This window comes from Indicator indicator, chromosome Z (assembly GCF_027791375.1).
Source record: "Indicator indicator isolate 239-I01 chromosome Z, UM_Iind_1.1, whole genome shotgun sequence".
Taxonomy (NCBI): Eukaryota; Metazoa; Chordata; class Aves; order Piciformes; family Indicatoridae; genus Indicator; species Indicator indicator.
This window is the reverse complement of record NC_072053.1, coordinates 55,281,281-55,303,270: the sequence shown is the minus strand read 5'-3', so window position 1 is coordinate 55,303,270 and position 21,990 is coordinate 55,281,281. Positions and strand designations below refer to the sequence as shown.

General features: G+C 35.3%; 1 protein-coding gene across 1 annotated transcript in view; it reads right to left on the bottom strand.

Annotated features, from left to right (window-relative positions):
* ERCC6L2 (ERCC excision repair 6 like 2) overlaps positions 1-21,990 on the bottom strand; it is a 57,399-nt gene that overhangs the window by 14,203 nt on the left and 21,206 nt on the right. The window contains exons 9-17 of the mRNA XM_054397461.1: positions 21,004-21,123; positions 16,334-16,405; positions 15,071-15,216; positions 9,998-10,093; positions 8,671-8,770; positions 5,081-5,233; positions 3,915-3,995; positions 1,149-2,337; positions 301-455 (exon numbers count right to left, since the gene is read on the bottom strand). Coding sequence (XP_054253436.1) covers positions 301-455; positions 1,149-2,337; positions 3,915-3,995; positions 5,081-5,233; positions 8,671-8,770; positions 9,998-10,093; positions 15,071-15,216; positions 16,334-16,405; positions 21,004-21,123 — 2,112 coding nt within the window. The remainder of the gene's footprint in view (positions 1-300; positions 456-1,148; positions 2,338-3,914; positions 3,996-5,080; positions 5,234-8,670; positions 8,771-9,997; positions 10,094-15,070; positions 15,217-16,333; positions 16,406-21,003; positions 21,124-21,990) is intronic.

Here is a 21,990-nt window from a genome sequence, read left to right as displayed (position 1 = left end):
ATCTTACCGTTTCTCCCACAGAAAAATACCACACAGGGTGCTGTGCTGCTTAATTCCCAGCTCTTTCAGAGCTGGCCAATGTAAAAACCATCCCAAAAAACAAACCACAGAAGTAATTTATTAAACTTCCAATTGAGCCTCCTCCTTCCATCCTCAGTTGCTTTAATCATTCTTGGTAGCCATTACCAAGAGTTTGTTAGAGTTTAAGAAGAAAAATGTTTGTAGAGTTTAAGAAGAAAAATGAGGACAAAAACCCCATCAAAAACCCACCCAAAAAAATCCCCAAACATTTCTCTTTACCTTGGCACTACAGACTGCTACATTAGCAGGGAGCTGGGAAAACTGTTTCAACTCAAAAACGTCTCGCACTGCCCACCGGCTCAAGTAATTCTCAGCTTTGCTGGATCCAACCACCTTCTGATTTGAATGAATATATGCCACTTCTTGAACACCATCTGATACATTAGGAGAAAGATATAATCAAAGATACTGATTATTCTAAAAGCCTGAAGGAAATTCTAATTAAAAAAAAATAAATTACAGGAAAGTTACAAAATTTGTTATGATTTCACTAAACACCAAGTTATCAGCTCTATGAAATTAACAACAATCATTAGACTTACTGAGTTTTATCCAGTTCAACACTGCTTCCATTTCACTGTGGCTTTTTTTATCAGATGGACAAAAGAAGTTTCAAAATATCTATTGATTTAATGGCTGCAACATTAAAGTTAATTCCCTAACAGAATCAAATCTTCTACATTCTATTTCAAACTTCCAGATCACATTTCTTCCTTCCATGCATGAACATTTTTATTTAACAGCCCTGTCAAGACTTATAAGGCCTACAGTTCAGTTATTTACATTTCTGATTCCTAATAATTCTTCAATCTTAGCACATTTCAACAGACAGGAAGCGTTAAACAAAATACTACTAATCAGCCCATCATCCCAGAAGACAAGAAAGCAAGGCTTATTGTTAAAAAGAGAGATACAAAAAAAATTTGCTAACTAAATTAGCAGAGCATTTATAATATCTTCTAACCAAAACCATGTATAGCAGCAATAACTTAAATCTTGCCAACCATAAATGAAACATGTTTCTACTTTAGTTGAAATAAAATCAAAGAAATTAAACAAATAATTACCTAAGTATCTGTCCATTGATTCCACTTTTTGCTCCTGATGTTCCAATACAGTTTTACTTGCAGAAGTTCTATGCACAGCACAATTGCTAGACTTCATTTTTGAAACAGACCTATCTTCAATAAGATGAAGCCTTTTAGACCCAGACTGAACTCTGCCTCTCTGTTTTCTACTCTTAGGGCTTTGCTTTCTGGAAGGAATTTTTTCAACCGGTAAATTATCTTCAGAAGATGAAAATTCATCTATATGCTGAGAATCACTTTCTTTTTCTTTTCTATTGGCCCTCTTTGCTTGTAGCAGAGCTTTGGAAACGTTACCCAGTTCATCGTTATGTGTACGTCGGTCTTTCCATTTCAGAAATGTGAAAGTTCTTAACTTTCTTGATTCAGAATTATGAGAAACTTCAATATCATCAGACTCATCACTTGGGTCACTTGCTTCTTTCAAATCTCTTTTGTTATTCTTGATGTCTTCAAAAGACACGACTTTGCTGAAATTTGACTCAGTACTACTGAATCCAAGATGCCTACTATCATCTTTAAATACAAGCCCATCTTTTTCTTTCACTAACTCTTCATGGTTTTCAGATATTGACCTGTATATGTCAACTTTTTTAGTAGGCATTGTTTGCTGATGTGCTGGAACTTGGGTAGGAAAGATGACATCAGTATCCTCTTCAGAACTGCTTTCAGTTTTCATGACTGTGTAACTTTGCTTTGAAATGCCTTGATCCTCACTTTCCCTGTCCCCTTCATCCTCAGAATCTGATAAAACAAGCCAGCCTGTACTAGATGCATCTTGTTTATCAGGTTCACCTGGTGACTGAGTAGATTTCCCATGTTCCAAATGGCTTTGACATTTCTGAAAATCATTGCTCTTAGTATTTACGTTTGTTCTTATAATCTGATCACCAGAAGTTGAATGATGTGAGTTATAATTATAATCCTTTGCTTTGGTAGTTTCAATTTCTTGCTGCAACAACTTAGAGAATCCACACTGCATTAAGGAAAGCTGTCCCTTTGCTGCCATTGCCTTATTTGTACTGCAAGGCCTACTGCTGTCACATTTTTTCACAGAAGTTTCCAGAACATCATCATCACTGAAATCATCACAAAGATCTCTTTCTTCTCTCTTTAATTGTGCCTTAATGCTTTGGGGATCTCTATCATCTATACAGCCTGGCTGTTCAACCTAAAAAAAAAAAAAAAAAAAAAAAAAATTACAGCAAAGCCATTACAAACATAAATAGTACACGGAATACACCTAATTCCAAAGCAGTGTAAAACAACTGTTTTTCCACAATGTTACTCAATCATAAAAATACACAAAACAGTATTACAATATACAAAGAGAAAACAATACAAAATAAATAATAAAACAAATTAAAGTCTTCAGAGAAATAAAGTTTTTATCAGAACAGCAATGAAAATAATAGAAGATATCATCTGACACAATATATGCTACACACTGCTAAAATAACATGTCTTCACTTCCATATTTTTCTAGTTTATACTACTCTTGTGGAAAATTCTAAGCTTCAAAAGTTTTTTGAAAAGAGACTTAATGATTCAAAACCCTAAAACTGTGTAATGACCTTCATAAAAAGAATCCCATAGAGACTAAACAGTTTAGAAGAACTATGAGAATATAATATTTTGCTCTAAAATTAGTTCAGGCCCACTATAATCAAACAAAAATCACCCCAGGAAATCTTAAAACATTTTGAAGATACAGAAGTTCAGAATACAGCTCCTAAACCATGTAGAACTAGACATGTATGTAAATGGAAAGTAAGAAGGGAAAAAAATTAAACTTTTGTACACAAAGAGAAGTTTTTAAATTTATACTAATTCTCATATCACCCTGCTTGTGAAAAAGCACTCACCATAAGCTTAAAAAGCTACTGTTTGTCACAAAGTCCAAAGTGACATTATGAACACACAGTGATTTAATTTAAAACTGTGAATTAATTTAATACTGACCTCTACCCCCAGAAATCTCCAAAAAGCCTAAGAGACAGTGGCCAATTTTAGTATCATTCAGTGCCATCTAAACTAACAATATTTTTATGCTTTAGAGGCCATATTTGAGATCTTACTGTTTATTTCCCACACAAGTTCAGTTTAAAGCATTCATGAAAATGCTCCCATTAAAATTAACCTTTTCCAAAAATTAAAAACCACTTCGTGTTCCAGAAAGAAACCATCAGAAAATAAAAAAAAAAGCCAGCATTGAATAGACTACTGATTACATCAACTATGTCTTCCAAAGAGGCCACAAAACCTGAAATAAGCTTTGAATCCTTCAAACTAACTGTACTCCTTTCCGCAAGTCCCTGAGATCCTCTAAACAACAGTAGGTGTCAGATTCTCAGCTGACTTCCTTGTCAGAAAACTGCCCTATCCTGTGATGTCATAAAGCTGTCTCTTTAAGACACTGCAGAGCAATGTTTCAGCAAACAATAGTGCTCTGCAGTAACAGCACATTTGTAACACATTCATTCAGACTGAGGAAACCCACCTGTTGTAAAGGTCACAAAATACTCCATTACCAGGTGTTCAGAATATTCCATTTTAAATAGAGGAATACAGACAACATGACATTATCTAATGCTTTCAGATATGTAAAGCCAGAGTCAGATGATAATCAAAGATGGCAAGTGCAGTCTAGGGCAAAACTATTATTGGTCTAACAACACACTGTCCACATTTGCCACTGTAGTACCAGGAACTAGAGGGCCTGGTCTGTAGTCCACAAAGATACCTCACCTTTTCAAAGCTGCATGGAGAAGTCTCTTCCTTTAGCCATGTATTTGCTGTCATGACTCCTGCTTCTACTTGCCCTTCCCTCTGAAACAATCAGGAATGTATGCAATAAAATTGTTAGTGCAAGTTAACAAAAGAAAGCTCATAAAAAGACAGTTGTTATTTCTTTCTACAGAGGTGTAAGCACCAGAATTACAATCAGCAAGGTCCAGTCCATGAATTCTATTTTGGCAATGCATTTACTGCTCTTTGATCTAATGCATAACCTGCAGGAAAAGTAACATAATGCATAAATTGGGAGGATCTTATGTCTTAATGATCTTAAATACAATGTTCATATTACACAATGTTATAATTTAATGTAAGTAAGTTTTGAGCTTAACATCCCTGTAGTATGTGTTCTTATACTACATTAGTTTATCGGCTATGACAGCCTGCATACGGCTGTATCACACTCGTTAACCTCTTCCTAGTACACGCAAAATAGGAAAATAAAGGGAATGGTGGAAAGAAACCTTGGATAAAACTGAAATAAATTTCAAGATGCAAGTTTGCTGCAGCAAATATGCTGGACAGAAAAAAGCATAACATGGCATATACTTAAAATCAGTTTGCATTATGGAATTAAGCCAATAGTCTTTCTAAAGTAGCTAAGAAATGATGCTCAAAATACAAAGTCTCAAGTGCTTCCACCCTGTAGTATTTTTAAATATAGTATTATAAAATAATTTGTAATAAACCATTTTTGATGTCTCAAAGTGTACTATAAAAAGGTTACTATGATTGTAAAAAATGTTTTTAAGATCTGAATTCTGGCTTAAAAAGTCACTCTAAGCTATTGATGCATAAAGGCATCCTTGCAAAGTTGACAATATGTGAAAGTATCACAAAAATATTAGAGAAAATAAATATATTACCAAACTTTGGAAAATCATAATCCCAACTTTGTTCAGTTTTTTCTTTAATGTAAGGAAATCTATCTGGTCTTTATCAGAGGGAGAAATTACACACAAGACTATTTAACTTAAGGCACTGCAAAGACAAGTGCTGTTTAAGTTTCCCCATTCTGTTTTATAAAGTGTTTCTATTCAGAATTATGACAAAACATCTCAAGAGGAAAGAGAAAATGTAAAACTGATATCCTAAAGTTGAAAGGTAGGACTTCGCACCTCCAGGATGTCTTTGGTAAGACAGGACCCATGAGTCCTAAGTCTGAAAAGGTTATGGATCCCAAAAAGCTCTCCTTGATGTTCCTTTGATCCTTGCACTGCCTCAAAATACCGTTTGGCATTTTCACTTCCAACCACCGCACAGTGGAGTTGCTAAAAAAGAACAACACAAGGGATTTCAGAAGTGGTTGCTTCAGCGACATGTCAGAATTTCCTGGCATTCACATTATATACACAGCTTTAGCTGGAACAAGCAGAAATTCCTAAGGGAGGATATTTTGTTTTAATTTTCCTGGCAGATGCTGGTGTAATAGATTATGGTATAATATGAACCTGCGTTTACTGAAAAAAAAAAAAAAAATCACTTTTCTTCATCATTGCCTAATATCAGATATTTACTACACATACTACTGATACTTCTATGTATCTAGATTCCTCATCTCTCCTCAATACTAAATTCTTTTTTCATAGTCCTTTGCATTGCCTACTTACTTGGTAAGGACTAAACAAAGCCACAAGATTACTCCTACTGATCTCTGAATATTTTAATTATCATGCACACTTGATAAGCTGACTGAATAGAAGTGACTTTAATAACCTTCTAGGTGGAAAGGAAAAATCAGTAAATAGTTTGTCAGGCAGAATTAAAACATTTTTGAAGCCAAGCAGGTTTAGCTGCATTCCAATGGCTGCAGACTCTCAATATTTACATAATTGGTCTGTCAAAACCATGGTTTTATGGATACCAGACTTGTAATAATTTTTGTAATTGCCTCTATGCAGTTAGTTCTTCAGTTCTACTCATTTCTACTTCTAGCACTAAACAGACATCTCTTGAATTATATAGACCAATAACTATACAGTCAAATTCTACTTTATCTAAGAACAGTTTATATATTTCTTAAATGGTATTTACAAAAGCAGGATATTATATATAATTTATATATAATTTATTCTAGTTTCTATTATGTTAGATTTCAGTTTTACTTAGATTTTTCAATCACATATGACTATGTCAGACAACCAAACACCACTCATAAAAAAACAAATCAGCAACTTTAACTAATCGAGTAGATCTCTCAGTAAGAATACACTACAAACCCGATAAAGCATTTTCACACAATTTCACGAAAAGGATGGATGACAACATTTAGCTCTCTGACACACATTTACATTTTTCACTAAAAGTCACATGTCCATATGCAGTCACAGTTTCTGAATTTTCAGTTGCAGAAGAATGCATTTTCATTATAACTTACTGAAAATTTCCTAACTGTGCTCAAATGTTAACAGCACAGAATGCAACCCAAATGTAGACTGAAAAAAAAAAAAAACAACAAAAACCAGACCCCAGATTTCCAATTATTGTGCTTATTGCTTCGCATTCAACTTGAAAAATACAGGTTAACTTGGAGAAAAAACAAACATAGAAGAGTTTTTCTGTACATTACATGCATGCCATATGGAAATCCAAACAATACTGAGGTCGTCTTCATCTACAAGATCACCAACTCCAAAGACCTCTGTGAAGCCTAACTTCCTTCCTTTAGGATTTTAGTGAATATAGTACATCGTAATCTGTTTTTATTCATTTTGTTAGCCTGAGACCTCTCCTACTTATATTTGCTGTTGAAATAAATCCTTGAAAGTATTTCACACAAGAGAAATTTGGAACAGGATGCTCTCTAAGCTTTTCCATGAACATTCCTTTAAACCTCACTAAAGTCATGGCCATAAAGCACTGCAAGTCCTGCTTCTGATGTTTTCAGAAATGAAATTACTAGCTTTTATGTTTCTAGACCACTGCCCCTTAGAAATAGTTCTTGGAAATTACCATGTTTTATATTTAACTTGCTTCATAACAGTATGATTTCAACTATTAATACAATGCCTTATTCATTCTGGGCTTCTGATACAGAGTCTCTAAAAACTGCCCAATTAACTGTAAGCACTTCAGCCCCTCACATACTACTTTAAATTTCTTCTTAGGAAGTTTCCTCTTTTTTTATTTAGACTGTTTTGTCAAAATTAACTGAACTCAAATGGCTTTTTGGATTCTATGAAACACTGAATTTAAGTGAGGTTTCAAAAGGAGTACTTTAAAGCAGGCTGTACACACTACTGAGAGCAAACGTGGGTTTTCTAATTCTCTGTTATGCATTATCAGACATCTTGAAACCTGAACCAGCTAATAGTATTTAATACCATGCTGACATCATGCCAGCTTTAAAAAGGAAGTGCTGGCTGGAGCAAAGCGTCACAAGACTTGGAGTTCAGATCGTAATCTGATTGGCTTCCTGTTTCTGTGGCTGCTTCCAGTTTCCAGTTTTGGAGAGTCGGTCTTCCTGGCTGGGCTGGCTGCAAGATTGGGGTTCATTTTATGGTTGTATTGTTTCTGCTTCTGCTTTTTCTGCAAAATAAGCTACGGCAATTGTACATGTATTATACCATTAAACTCTCCTTATCTCAACCCACAGGATTTTTTGTGTGTTTCTCTCACTCCCATTCACGGGAGTGAGCCTTGTTAGAGCAGAATGTGTTAACCGAGGACAGGAGGACAATGACAATCTGTATACTACTGCATTTCCCCACTTATTCATCCTCCAATCTCCTTGTAAAAAAAATTAGCTACCAGGTGCATGTCACTGAAGATGCATTATCAGTTTTTTCGTATTTATGGAAAAACATTCAAATTACTAGGTTAATTAAATTTCATAAAGCTTTCGTTAACATATTTTTAACACTTGCCCACTGAAGTGATCTACTTTGTCTTTTCTGTGCAATGAATTATTCAGGACAACTGTAGCTCACTGAGTTTCTTCCCTTCTCCACGTTCACTCGCCTGTAATGTCAGCATCTTAACTTAAAATGAAATGTCCTATTTCTTTACTTGCAGCTTCTGCTGAGAAAAACAAGCTCATATTTTGTTTGATTTCTTATTATTCTTCAAACTGCTCTTTGCTGTTTGAGTTTGGTTTTAATTTTTGAATTCTGGTCTCATGAGGAAACAGTTAACTAGATTATGTGTTCCTCAAATCACATACTTTCCCCCCCCCCCCAGTCTTAGATGTTTAAACCTACCAATACTAGTAGAAAAAATTAGAAAGAACAAGTGTTTCAAGTGAGGTGTTCCACCAAGCAACATCACTTATCACAGCAGCAGGACAAGTTGTTTTCCCTTTCTTTTACAAGCAAGTTTGCACAAGCAGGAGGGAAGCAATGCCTTCTTTCTGCTCTATTTTCACCAACCTTTCACAAAAGAAAGCTGATTAAATTGACTGCTGCAGAAACTAACTACAACTCTCATGGATATATTTCACAAGTCTTCATATAAAACAGTACTCTATACAGCCTCATTAATATATATTGCACAATTAATATGTCAAAAGTTTACAGAAAAACTTGAATAGAAATTAACTCTGCTTTGTTCTTTGACAATTGCTAAATTGCATATCTCTGCTTCATAAGTTAAAGTAACTGCATATACCATAAAAGCAAGGTAAACTACAATTTTGCTATAGGCTAGCATGGCTTTCAGTCATTGAAAACACTAAAAAGAGCTTACAATTTAAATAGTTCATGAACTTTACCTGTTTATAAACTTGTCGCAAGTACATCAGCTCTTCTACAGTTCCCAAGGATATCAATCTAAATACTTTAACAGCTTTGTACTGGCCAATCCTGTAAGCTCTGTAAGGACAGTAGCATAGTAAAAGGCATTTTATTCAGTAAAAAAAAAAAAAAAAAGAAAAAAAAAAAAGGAGAGATACTCTCAGGACTAGTTAAATAAACAAATAAATAAAATCATTCTAATAAAACAAGATATTATCCATCTGAAAAAGCTTTTTCTCCATTTGTATCACAACACCTGTCTCCCATTTCTCTTGAAAACACATCTTCCACTATGTTTTCTCAGGTGTTCTTTTATCCCCTGTGTCTCCATCTGCTCTTGCACAAGATAGCCTCCTATTTGCATTACATAGGAGTTAGATCATGGATTACTTGAGGCATTACTTGAAGCAGTCTGTTCTTTCTTAACTTTATAAAGCATTCTACAACTTACACCATCATAAAAGCAGCTAATGAACTGTGTTCTATATGGTAAATTCCGAGACTCCTAATAGATTATATCCCAAGGATTCAAGACAGGCTGAAACAATTTATAGAAATGTGACCTACAAAAATATTTTAAAACCAGTCCCTTCCAATAATACACATTTCTGACATGCGTATTTTTACAGAACAGATGCACATAAACACCTCTTAGAATTCACAGAGACTCTTAAAATGAAATTACATAATGGCATAGGACAATAGAAATAAGTTTATTTCTGCTTGTGAAGACACATATATCTCTACTGAATTTTGAAGGATTCCAATACTCTTTTAGGGCAACAGGCTAGAGCCAAAAAGCAATGAAAGAAAAAAATTCAGATTCCTGGAAATACTCCAATGGCATAATATCAGAGATGGAAGTGAATGCTGAAAAGACAGTAATCTCCACAAGGATGAAGCAGAAAAGAAAATAAATGTTTTTCTTTAAGGATTCTGGAATTCAAATCATCACTTGAACTATGATCAACTACAACTTACTCTCTCCTGACAAACAAAGGAAAGGTGCCATCCAGATACCTTCTGGAGATGATGAAAAGTTATATTAACTATGGATTTTTATTAATATTTGTTAAGTAATCTCACTGTAAGAGTGCCACAAAAGTAAAATGTAAAACACAAAATTCAAGGTTAAAAGTATGAACATCAAATATTTAAAAAAAAAAATTAGCTGGACATTTCTTACTGTCTTCTGGACAAGTCACACTGCTTGAAAATTTATTCCCAGAGGAAAATTTTAGTTCATCAGAATCAATACAAAAGAATAATACAGCAAGGATCAATTCCTGCATTTTGAGGGTATACCTGTCAATAGCTTGAAGATCATTTGCAGGGTTCCACGTAGGATCAAAGAGTATAACAACATTGGCACCAACAAAATTAAGACCCAGTCCACCAGCCCTAAAAATGTAAAAATGAGAAAACAGAACTATTTGACAGTAAGAAAAACAGAACAGTGTTTTAGCTTTGTTTAAGTGTATTAGGTCCATATCAGAATACCCTTTCCCAGCATAAAAAAATAACAGGGGACAGCTTTGAGTTATTGCTGTGTTAATAACCAACAGCTCTCAAATAACCACTGATGTAAAATGGAGTTTTCTCACCTAAGTATTAAGAAGATTACAAACTGTATGACTAGCTGAATCATAATGGCTATCACCTTACTAACTCCCCTAACAATTATACTGAAATTCATAACCATTTTTATGCCAGTTAACTTTACAGAAGCAGAAAAACTAGCTGTTACAGGTTTAGGTCTAATATTATTTTAAATGAAAAGCTTCTAGAGTGCTCCAGAATGCAGGGGGGCTGGGCATTCCCAGGGGCCTGAACAGGACATTGCAAAAAATCTTTGTCCCATCCCATTTGCACTGCGAATTTCTATATAATCTGAAGTACAGCTTGGTGTGTTCCTCTTTTCCCCCTTCTCTATTTCTGTACTTTGCTTGCTTTTCTGCTCCTCACTTTGTTTCGGTTATGGTAAGAACAGTGGCAGGGATGGGGAAAGATAATATTTGTTATCTGCACAACAGGGGTTACAAGTATGTATATGTATGTATCTATTACCTTTTATATTTAGTTTTTATTACTTTGTTTGCAAATGTTATTTTAATTTAATTTCCAAATTCTGTGCAACATGGTTATTTACTCCTCTGAGGTAAATTCCAAATTCTGTGTGGTGCAAAACCACCACACTAGCTTAAATAAAAAGTCTGAAACAGTCATAGTCTAGGGTATAACCTATCTGTAAGAATTAGCAACTGTCACAAGTATACCTGTGTGGTATGCAAGTCAACTGTTAAAATACACATGGCCACACAGCTGCATACGGACAACATTTATACCTGTCATTACAAGGAAGATGTCAGTGTAAGAAAATTGTCTACCATCGGGGGTAGGATCACAGAGGTACCAGTTTCATCATCTGAAAACATAGAATACCTCTTTGCTTTCAGGTAAAGGCTGCAAGCCAGGAAAGAATTTGAGCGTATGCCTAGCCTGGATTAGCCAACTAATGTCCCACTGCATCCAACAAAACTACTAAGTTACATGGCATTTGGTGTGCACGTAGCTGAATGATTGGATAGGAACAACAGTGAGGAAAATACCGCTATCACTCCAATGCAAAATGAATCCTCGTCAACATAAATACAGTTGTGGCCTCTTCCAGGTTTGGTGTGCCACTGGGTTAGTTAAATTTGGAAAGGAAGAGGACATGGGAACCTACCCATATTTGAAATGGTGAGTAAAAACTTTTTAATTTTTTTCAGAATACTTTACTGTAATTTGAATGCTTATGTATTGTTTTTTAGTGAGGACAGAATTCAGCCTCTCATCTTACCAAACTGACCCTGCATTCAGACTGAAATATAATCAACATATTTTCCCAAGTATTCTCTCATAAAAAGTTGCAATATTTGGAACTGAAATATTAAATAAACCTTAGTGCAAAGCCTTAGCACAAGTAAAACAGATTGACTATAAAAATTAACTAAACTAAACTTAACTCAGCTTTTTTCCTTTTAAAATTTTTAGGTATGCCACAAAAACCTCAGATACTCCAAACCGGAAACAGATGGTTCCTATATCCTTCATGGGCAGAATGAACACAGTAGATAACACGTGCATTGTAAAGATTATCTTTCATTTTAATTATCATTTTAACTATCTGTCAGTTATTACTGTGAGATGGTCCACACAAATTCTGTAACGACTCAAATGAAGACCCCAGTATGAAAGGTTTCATGACAGTTCAGTTACAAACAATAGTTTTCAAGAGATCATCCTATTTAAAACCACATTTTGTTAAATGAATTGCTTAGCTTTATATCCTAACAACCTAATACCTCAAGATCCAGAAGTTACAACAGCAATAATACATTAGGCAAGCTTTCAAGAACCCTTTGATTATGCAACTCTGTTTACTAAGGTAAATATTTGTAGTTTATAAAATTATCTGTTTCAGTAAGACTTGTGACTTACAAGTTCTTTGAAAGCAGTTATGTGCCCATTAAAAATTATTTGCAACACCGTGGTGAAGAATTCAAGTTAAATGAAGCCATGTAAAAGTAAAATATAATGGACAGCAGTGCGGTAACAGACAGTAATTGAGAATGCTGTGGTGGAATGGTACTGCATATGGTAACCTTTCGCAATAAAAATCTGACTACTAATTTCTGTAACCATCATTTCTTCATCATCTAAGCACTACGAAGCAGAAATTCTAATTTATAATTATTTTGAATGAATTAATCTAGAAAAATACTAGCATGGAAAAGGTAGAAGTAATGATATAGCCTTAAAGGTGGGAATACTCACTGCTCTTATTTCTTCTACGTGACTGCACAGAATTCAGTATTGTACACCTATAGTTCCCCTTCTTGAGGCTAAGCAGCAACAATGGAGTTGCAAGCTCTGACATTTTCTTATCAAGTTGTAGCAACTCCAGCAATCATTTTAATGTTTCTAAGTGTATCCAAATATCTCATTCTTCCAAATAGTCATACATTTTCCAAAAAGAACCTGCACAGGACTGAAGTATTCTGAAACAGATTTTACTGCATGAGCAGCAACAGATGTATATCTACTTTTCTGAAGAGCTCAAGGCTGAAATTCACAGTCTATACCTAATGGTTTGATGGAATTTACAAGCTCTGACAAAATCAATCGTATACACTCTCAAAACCCACAAAAGAAATTTCTCCTTATAGCTATGCTAGTTATGCTTAACAATAAAAGCATTATGGATAGCTATATAACTATGTTTGATGCTAACATTATAGCTTGACCTCAAGTTTTACAGTTATAGACAGTTTTTATTTATTTTACTTCATTGTTTAAGACCCTATTTCTCAAAACACCTCACCAAACAATTAAAATCAGGATTTAAAATATCTAGGGGCAATACATAGGCCACTCCAGGCAGAAACAGTATTTTGCCAGTATAAAAAAAAAAAATAAACCAGGAACATTATACATTTAACAGTGAAGTCATCACCATTGTCTGCACTCTAATTCATTAATTTATAGGTTGGAGTTTCCTGTTTCAACTTTTATGTTAACTGTGCCAGTGGAATATAATGAGACTCAAGATCACAATGCAGGGAATTCATCCTTTGCAGAATGCATTTCTGCAGCCAAAAGACTGTGCAAGTATTTTCAACAAAAATCAACATGTAGCTCAGCTCTCCAAGCAACAGGACCTTTGTATCACATAAAAATTGATTACACAAATGCTGGCCAGAAACTTTGCAAGAAAGATAAAAGAGTATGCCCCAATTCTGTCAACTTACTATGTGTTGAGAAATAAAGATATGCCCAAAATCTTAGTAAGAGGAAGACGAATCTGTAATAGAGTAGAGCTAGGATACATTACCTTGACTTCCAAAGGATTATAAAATTAAAGCTGCTTCCATTACTATATATCAAGCAAGCGAAAAGATCACTTCTTATTATCTGTGACACAGAATGGCATTTTCTGCTTTGCTTAGTAAACATGGTCATTTTGACTGCAATTCCATCAAAGTTTGTACTTTCACATGTACTCAGCACTACCAACAAGAGAACCAAGACTCTAGTCTCAAGCACTACTAGCAGGCACAGAAAGCTCACCAGTCGCTGTTCTCACAAACCCTTATAACTGACTGAAGAAAATCCATCTCTGATTACCTGACCTTCATTTTTATTTCCATGTATATCAGTGGAAAAGAATTGAAAAAGTTACGATTATACAACTAAACTAGACTGATAAATACACAAACTAGAGTATTTCCAAATGATACAGATGCAGTAATTCCCTGCTGCCCTCAGAGACAAGCAATAGGCATTCATCAAAGTCGTAGGGAAGCTGATGGCCAGATTCCACAGTTGGCAGGTATTACAAACAAATGTGCTTGATCAATACGACAAATCTCTTCACAACCCTTCCCATATGCATCTGAAGGCAGTTCTGACATGTACTTGCAATCATCTGTAAGATAACATCTGATTTATAATTAAACACAGTTAGAGTGGACCCTCCTATCTAAGTCCAATATGCACACTATCAGTATATGAGGACTCAAGTGCACAGGCAAGAACATTGTGTTTGTGTGTTTTATGGAGTTTCACTGAGTTTTGCTTTGGGAAGGAAGGTTACAGTTTCTCCTTTTTTATTTTTTCTGCCCTTTTCTAGTCACAAACTTCATCCAAGATGAAAATTGGAAGCAAGGAGAATTGGACCAAAATGCCCAAACCAAACAACCAAAAGAACGGCTGTCGTAGTTTCATTAATTTTAGTTGAGCATACTGCTCTGTTTCAAAAGAATTCACTACCCATCATAAAGTGATAAGCAGATGTAATGGGTAAATACAATTTTAGAAGACAATCAAGGACTGTTTGAGTACTTTAAATAGATATACGCTAATTAACATATTAATAAAACACATTAACACCAACTTTCCAGTTTGATATAATACTTAATGTTCACACTCACTTGGTAGTTCTACTACTGCAACAAGAGAAATTGAGTCTGTCCACAATAAAATGACAGCTCTTCATGGATAATGACATAATAATAAAGTTTTAATAATAATGTTTTAAAACTGTGTCCTCACTTCTACAGCACACAGAAATTTAAAACTAGGAATCAGAAGACCCCCTTCTTTTAGAGCTTTAAAATCCTCATAAGGCAAAGGAGAAGGGAAGGGAGGAAGTTGACAGATGTTTTGAGAATCTTCAGACCACAGCAATGAGTCTATGTTTACTAAAAGACAAGAGAACAATCCAATTTCTCAATAAAGTAATCCCTCACAATGTCACCAAGCAAAATACAAAATAGCCTATTACTAAACACTAGAAAGGCAAAATGAAATAGACTACAAGTTACATTTTCTTACATTGTAGATACAAGACATATGTTAACTTCTTGAACGGTGTTGAACTCTCTTACAATTCTGATCCTGTCTTCTGACTTTGTATTTCCATCAAGTCTGAGGTAATCTAGCCCAGATGCCATACAATATTGTTCCAGCACATCTAGCAACTGAATAAAGAAAAAAAAATGATTATGTGCTTACTGTCATCCTTTTAATTAAACATAATCACAGCAGCCATGTTTCTCAAATAAATTTTCAATAGGCCATTGGCATTTTCAACAGGCATTTAAAATGAGAGTTAATCTTCACCACTTTGAAATCAATACCCTTGACTCTTTAGCTATGATTCTACAGCACTCAAGGTGTTTAACGTTGGTTCTCCAACTCTGATGCTCCTCTAAATGATGCTGACCTGTTTAATCCAACAAGCAGTCAGGTTACTTAAGCAGTTTCCTACCAATTTCGCAAGTTACAATTACTTGAAACATAGTAAAATGAGCACCAGAGCCAGGAAAGAGAAACACTCTGGTAGGCAGAGTTCAGATGGGTGGAGTGAAAGAGACTGCAGTAACCAGCAGCCTCTGTGGTCTTGAACACTGTGAAGCACAGCCTACGACACATGAGCGTTGCACTACTGTATCTAAATATTAAATTTGCAGTCTTCCTTAAAGCCACAAAATTATTAAATATTTAAGACCCCAAACTGTCTTTCACACTACTGTTTTTCAATACTTAAGTAAAAAAACCCAAATAAACTATAGACTGATCATTTCAGGAAACACATTACACTCTAATAAGAAAACCAAGGAGCAAGTCCCTCAAAAGGGAAATATGCATGTACCTCTTGCTCCAATTAAACCCTGGTGTATTTTCAAGTAAGTCTCAGGGTTGAAGTTTCATCACTGCTGATGGGAAAAGCCAGTAAAGCAGAGGAAATTTAACTACTTTCAGTGTGAATATAAAGGTTGTATGATTCTCTGGCTGTAATTTGCTGTGACAATGCTCTAACTTAGATGAATTCAAAATTGGCTATCTACAATTGAGGCAAAACAGTGATTTTTAAAATCTAAGGAAGGCAAAGCATTACTTTTTTTTTTGCTATTGCTATTTTTACCATGAGATAATGTAAGGTTTCAATATGCTTCTGGAATGTAGTACATTGTCCTCATCTTTATTTCCCACAGTACAGATAGAAAGGAAATGTGGGTGCCAGCTGTCACCTCAGTTCTTTAAGCTTCATAAGTTACTGCTGCAGTTAATTGATAAAAGTCACATGTAGCTCACCCTCGTGGAAAAGGAGAAAAGAAGAACTTTATCCTTGTTTTTTCTGAAGTGATTTAAAAGCTGCTGAAGGACCTGTATATGAACCACAAAATACAAATGAAGAGATTTTATCTACAGGCCAACTCACACACACTTGTGTTTTCAACCTTTAAACAGACTACACTGTAATTAATTGCTTGCCAGCCAAGCCAAACAGAGGCATAACAAAACCCCCACATTACTAACATATGTGCCAAAGATAACGGAGATGTTGGACATAAGTATTTTTCAGCATCTACATGTAAATTCCACTCTAAAAAGGCAGTCATACCACTAACATGTAAATTCATCAAGAGAAGCATAGCCAGCAGGTCAAGGCAGGTGATTCTCCCCCTCTACTCTTCTCTGGTGAGACCCCACCTGGAGTATTGTGTCCTGTTCTAGAGCCCCTATTACAAGAAAGATATGGATGTGCTGGAGGGTGTCCAGAGAAGGGCTACAAGGATGATCAGAGGGCTGGAGTTCCTCTCCTATGAGGACAGACTGAAAGAGTTAGGGCTGTTCAGCCTGGAGAAGAGAAGGCTCCAAGGAGACCTCGTTGTGGCCTCCCACTATCTGAAGGGGGCCTACAAGAAAGCTGGGGATGGACTTTTTAGGGTGTCAGCTAATGATAGGACAAGGGGGAACGGAAAGGAAATAGAAATGGGTAGATTCAGATTGGATATTAGGAAGTTTTTCACCCTGACGGTGATGAGACACTGGAACAGGTTGTCCAGGGAGATAGTAGAAGCCTCATCCCTGGAGGTCTTTAAGGCCAGGCTGGATGTGGCTCTGGGCAACCTGATGCAGTGTCCCTGCCCATGGCAGGGGTGTTGGAACTAGATGATCCTTGAGGTCCCTTCCAACTCTAACAATTCTATAATTCTGTAATTCAGAAGCTACTTGTGCCAGTGCATAGACTGTTATTTATCTCAGGCACTAGCTCAGCTTGTAAATTTCTGCGCTGAACCAATGCATGCAGCTCCCTTGAAAAAACAGAGGTTGCGTTAAGTTTTCCCTGATATATCTTAGTTCACAGCCCTTTGGAATTTATCTTCTTAAAATAATCAGTGAAATGTATTCCCCTCCCGGATCTCATTCTCCTCTATGGCTCTGTTTACTGTAGGCTCCAGCTTCTCAGCCTCTGCACAGACCCTGAAATGCCAATAATTTGCCCACACACAATGTTCTTCTAGTGGGGAAGCAAATAATCCAAAGCTTTGTGTACAATAGTGATACTGTTATTTTCAAAATAAGCATGTCCACATCTGGCAACAGCAGCTCCAGAGTACTGTGCAGACGTAATACACAAAGGAGAAAAGGGAATTTTCTGTACCATGTCTGTAGCCTTCTCCTACTGGGCAGTAAATATTTGTTTAAATTACATTTATTCAGTTAGAAATACATGAACTTTTAATCAACACTGGTTTCACCAAAAGTCTATCAAATCTTTCACAATCAAATAATGAATGTTTGTATTAATTTTACAGTTCTGGATAATATCTAGAACATAAAACAGTAATTATACATAATTTATAAGCCCCTTTGTATATGTTATCAAGCCAGTTACAAGTGCAAGCAAGGTAAAAATAAGGTATTTTTTGCCTGGTTTCACTGTACAAGAACATATAGACCAGGATTTATTTTACTGGGAAAAAAATCCACATCAGGTAATTTTTTAGAAAGAGTTAAATGACATATCTGCATTTTCTTTAGCCACATTAAGAAAAAGAAGAAAAACTATGACATGCTTTTAAGTAAAAGGTATTTGGTCACTGTATTGTCCTATACAGGTCAAATAATTGATTTCCTATAGGAGAATACAAAAAATTTCACCCATTTTGTTTAAATAAAATGGATCAATTGGGATCAATCCTGTTCGGATTTCAGATATTCTGGAGCGAAGAACAGTTTTGATGAAAATTAATGAACCGTTTTGCATCAACAGGAAATAAGTTCTATGCTTGTGCATCAGAGTATTTTCCTGAAAGCTTTAAGTCTGAAAAAGAAATACTTAATCATACTCAAGCAAAAGTTAAATGCTTTATGTACACCTATCTCCCCATTACTACATATTGTGAATTGTCTGACTGTGACAAAATTTTACCTCTCACATTTGAGAACACTTTGTTTGTATATAGATGTTCAGATTAGTCTATAGTGCTTTTAAGCCTTAAAAACAACACCTGGATGTGTTACAGTAATGTTTAATGAAAGACATTAGTATGATTTGCAAGGTGCCCCAACAGATTTCCATTAGGCTACTGAAATAATAATGATATGCCTGGCAAAAATAAACAAAGGAATAACTATGTTGGATTGGTAAGGGATTTAGATTAAGAACAGTATTCCATTCCTCTGCAAATGGATGTCTGTGGAAATATTACATGTTATTTCAAGTGCCCAGATATTTAATAGACCTTTACACATAGAAAGCATTTACTGTCAAAACTTTGAGTCAGAATTTTTATAAAAGTGTAGAAATAATCAGACAAGGTAGTAATAAGAATTACTGCAGGCTCTCTGAACTATCCTTATTAATTTTACTTTTTCCCAAGTAGTCACCCATACTTTTCTGTGGACTATCAGCAGTCTTTGCATTTCAAAAACAATGGAACCACTTGTCCTCACACTTTGCAGACCCTCCTGTCTTATTTCATGAGAGTAAAATGGTGGTCTCCCAATAAGGCAGCACAGTCATTTCAATTCTCACATATTCAAATATTTCAAGCTAAAAATCTAAGCATGAAATTCAGCTTGTAATACAAAGTGTTCACAAAGTCTTCTGAAAACTCTGTGTTCTGTAGTATGATTGAAAATGAGGTAACAATTTCACAAAAATTCTGAAGCTTAGATCACGTCTGTTACCCACATCCCACTCTAATGAGGATGTATTAGGCTCCTATGTGTGCATTTGGATTACAGGGACAAATTTTACCAGGCTCTTGTTGTATCTCAAGTTCAGACAGAAAACCTAAGGTGGCACACTGTAAATGCCACAGCTTGCGAAACACATAGACATGATGGCAGCCACAGCACAAGGTAGGACAAAAGCACCAATATGCCACTCTCTCACTTACAGTAAAGCAATTCTGGTTTCACAGATGGCAGCAGACATATTCCAAACAAAACAAGTAGAACCCTTCATATGATTCCTTATGTTGAAAGAAAGGTCCACACTATTTTGTACCTTAACCTGCTTCTGCCTCAGCATAGTGTCTGATTTGACTTTTTTTTAAAGGGACAGAGTAACAAAATGTTCTTTGAAAGAACTACAGCATTTTTAATAATTTATTTTCTTACTTTTCAACATAAATTTACATTGGACTCCTCAACTTCAACTTCCCAATGATAATGAAGAAATACTTTTCAATATAAATATTACTTCAAAAAATACAAGACTGCATTTTAAAATCCAGTTTCCTGTGATACATGCTGCACTTTTGCAAACATTATTTATTTAAATGCATCTTCTCAATAATACATACTTATTTAGTTTGGGTTTTGGTTTTTCAGTAGTTGTGGGTATCTTTAGCTTACTTTGTTCAGTGCCTTTTTTGAAATCCATACAAAAAATTTTCTTAAAGTGCATGAAAACTGATCAATATAAACTGACAACAAACTAAAGGATTAAAAAAATAAAGAGGAAATAAAAAGCACAATATATCAGAAAAGTCTGTAGTGAGACAGAATGAAAATGAACGTTAGAGGGTTCACTAATAATAAAAAAGCCTCAGAAGTAATCACCATACTAGTAGCTCTCCATTTTTAACCATGTATTCTTCATCTCATTCTACTTATGCTAGAAAAACCAACTGGCCTGGAACTTACGTACCAGTAGCTGAGAGACTTATTTTTCTAACTGTGTGGATCTCCTCAGCATCAAAAGTAAACATTCAGCCTGCCTGACATCTCATCAACATCAAGCCATCAAGCCATGAAGCAACTCAGACTTGTGGACATAGTTTGGAACAGATTCATTCCAATAGATAGTTGTCTAGTTGATTGCTTAGGGCTGGGTGATCGGTTGGACTGGATGATCGTGAAGGACCTGGTTGATTCTGTGATTCTATGATAGGTCTCTGAGTTGCAAGCTTTAAAGACACACAATGTTAGAACTTCTGTCTTAACTCGGGCATTTTTGCTTTCCTGTGTTGTTCACTACCATGACAAAACAGCACATATTGAAGATGTTGTAAGAGTGCTGGAGTGATGTATGCAACAGCCCCAACAGACAAATTTCAAAGAGAAAGAAAAATCAGTTTTAACCAATAAAAGAAGAGTTTTAGAAGCACCACTGAAAACATTGTGTTTTAATACATAGGTACTAAATGTTTGCTCATGAAAGCCAACTTTAAGTGTATGTATGTAATAACAGAAAAGAAAGATGTTGCTTGCATAATAACAAATCATTAAAGCAATAACAACTATTACTGTTACAGAAAATAGTCCTGCCACTGGCTTCCCACCAGTCCCAACCAGCAACTCTGAATAACTAGGATTTGAGAGAGCAAAAATACAGTATTTTCTCCGTTCTGTCTAACTTCTCACCCTCCAGTTACTCTCAGCTTCTGGAACACTCTGAAACCTAGGATGTTTCTCTTTTTTATTACTGTTACTAATACTTACTTTTCTTGTAATAAACAGTTTACCTTCATTTTTCCACTGTACTTTGGATCTGAAATTGTTTCAAAGGCTGCATCTTTCCTTAACTGCACAAAATCTGGAAAACTGGAAGACACCTGGCTGCACACCCGTTTGATATGTGCTTCCTGGAAGAAAAGCAGAAAGTCTGGATAGGCATTAAAAATTACAGCTACATTGGGATGTAAGCAAGCCATACAAGGAGTTAAACAGGTTGAAACAAGTGATTTGTTGAATCTAACTGAAGCAGAAATAGTTACGTGTTTTACGCAGTTCACTACAGAGGTAATGATAAAACATCTCCTGTGTGTTTTGGTTTGCTTCATTTAAAACAGAAAACAAGGATCTTAATGTGAAACTGTGGATTCTCATTACCAGAGGAGAGACAGCCAAAATTTCCTCTCCTGGACAAAGACTACAGTGGGACTGGCCTGAATTGTCAGCCTCAAACACTCTGTTATTTTGAGGTTTGTGTTACTCAACAGTTGTGTACCAGCATTTCTCTTGATCCTTGGGCATGATAAACCAGTATGGGAATTACATACTGTCCAATGGATACAACAAAAAACCAACATGGTAAATACATTTAAACTGCTCAAAAGCCACCTAAAACTCCACTGCTAGAATTTTGGTAGCTCTGAACCTGAACATGGCCACACACTTCAAGTACACTTTTCCAAAAGAGCAGAAAAGATTTATTCTCTCACCTAACATTGGTAATGCACTTTAACACCAAATGTAAGAAATATTATAAAATACCATTTTTTAAGTAGATTTTGAGGAGTTAAAAAATCATGCATGCTATAAAAGACAGTAAAAGTCTCAAAATACTCATATAATGTTATTTCAGTGGCTATTTAAGCTTTCAGCTGTTATTACAACAAAAAGTATACACAATATAAAAAAAGACAACACTGAAATATTTGGGTATACACTGCACATATGGCACTGGACACTAACAGTAACATTGCCTGAAAAGCAAAATTGCTTTGATG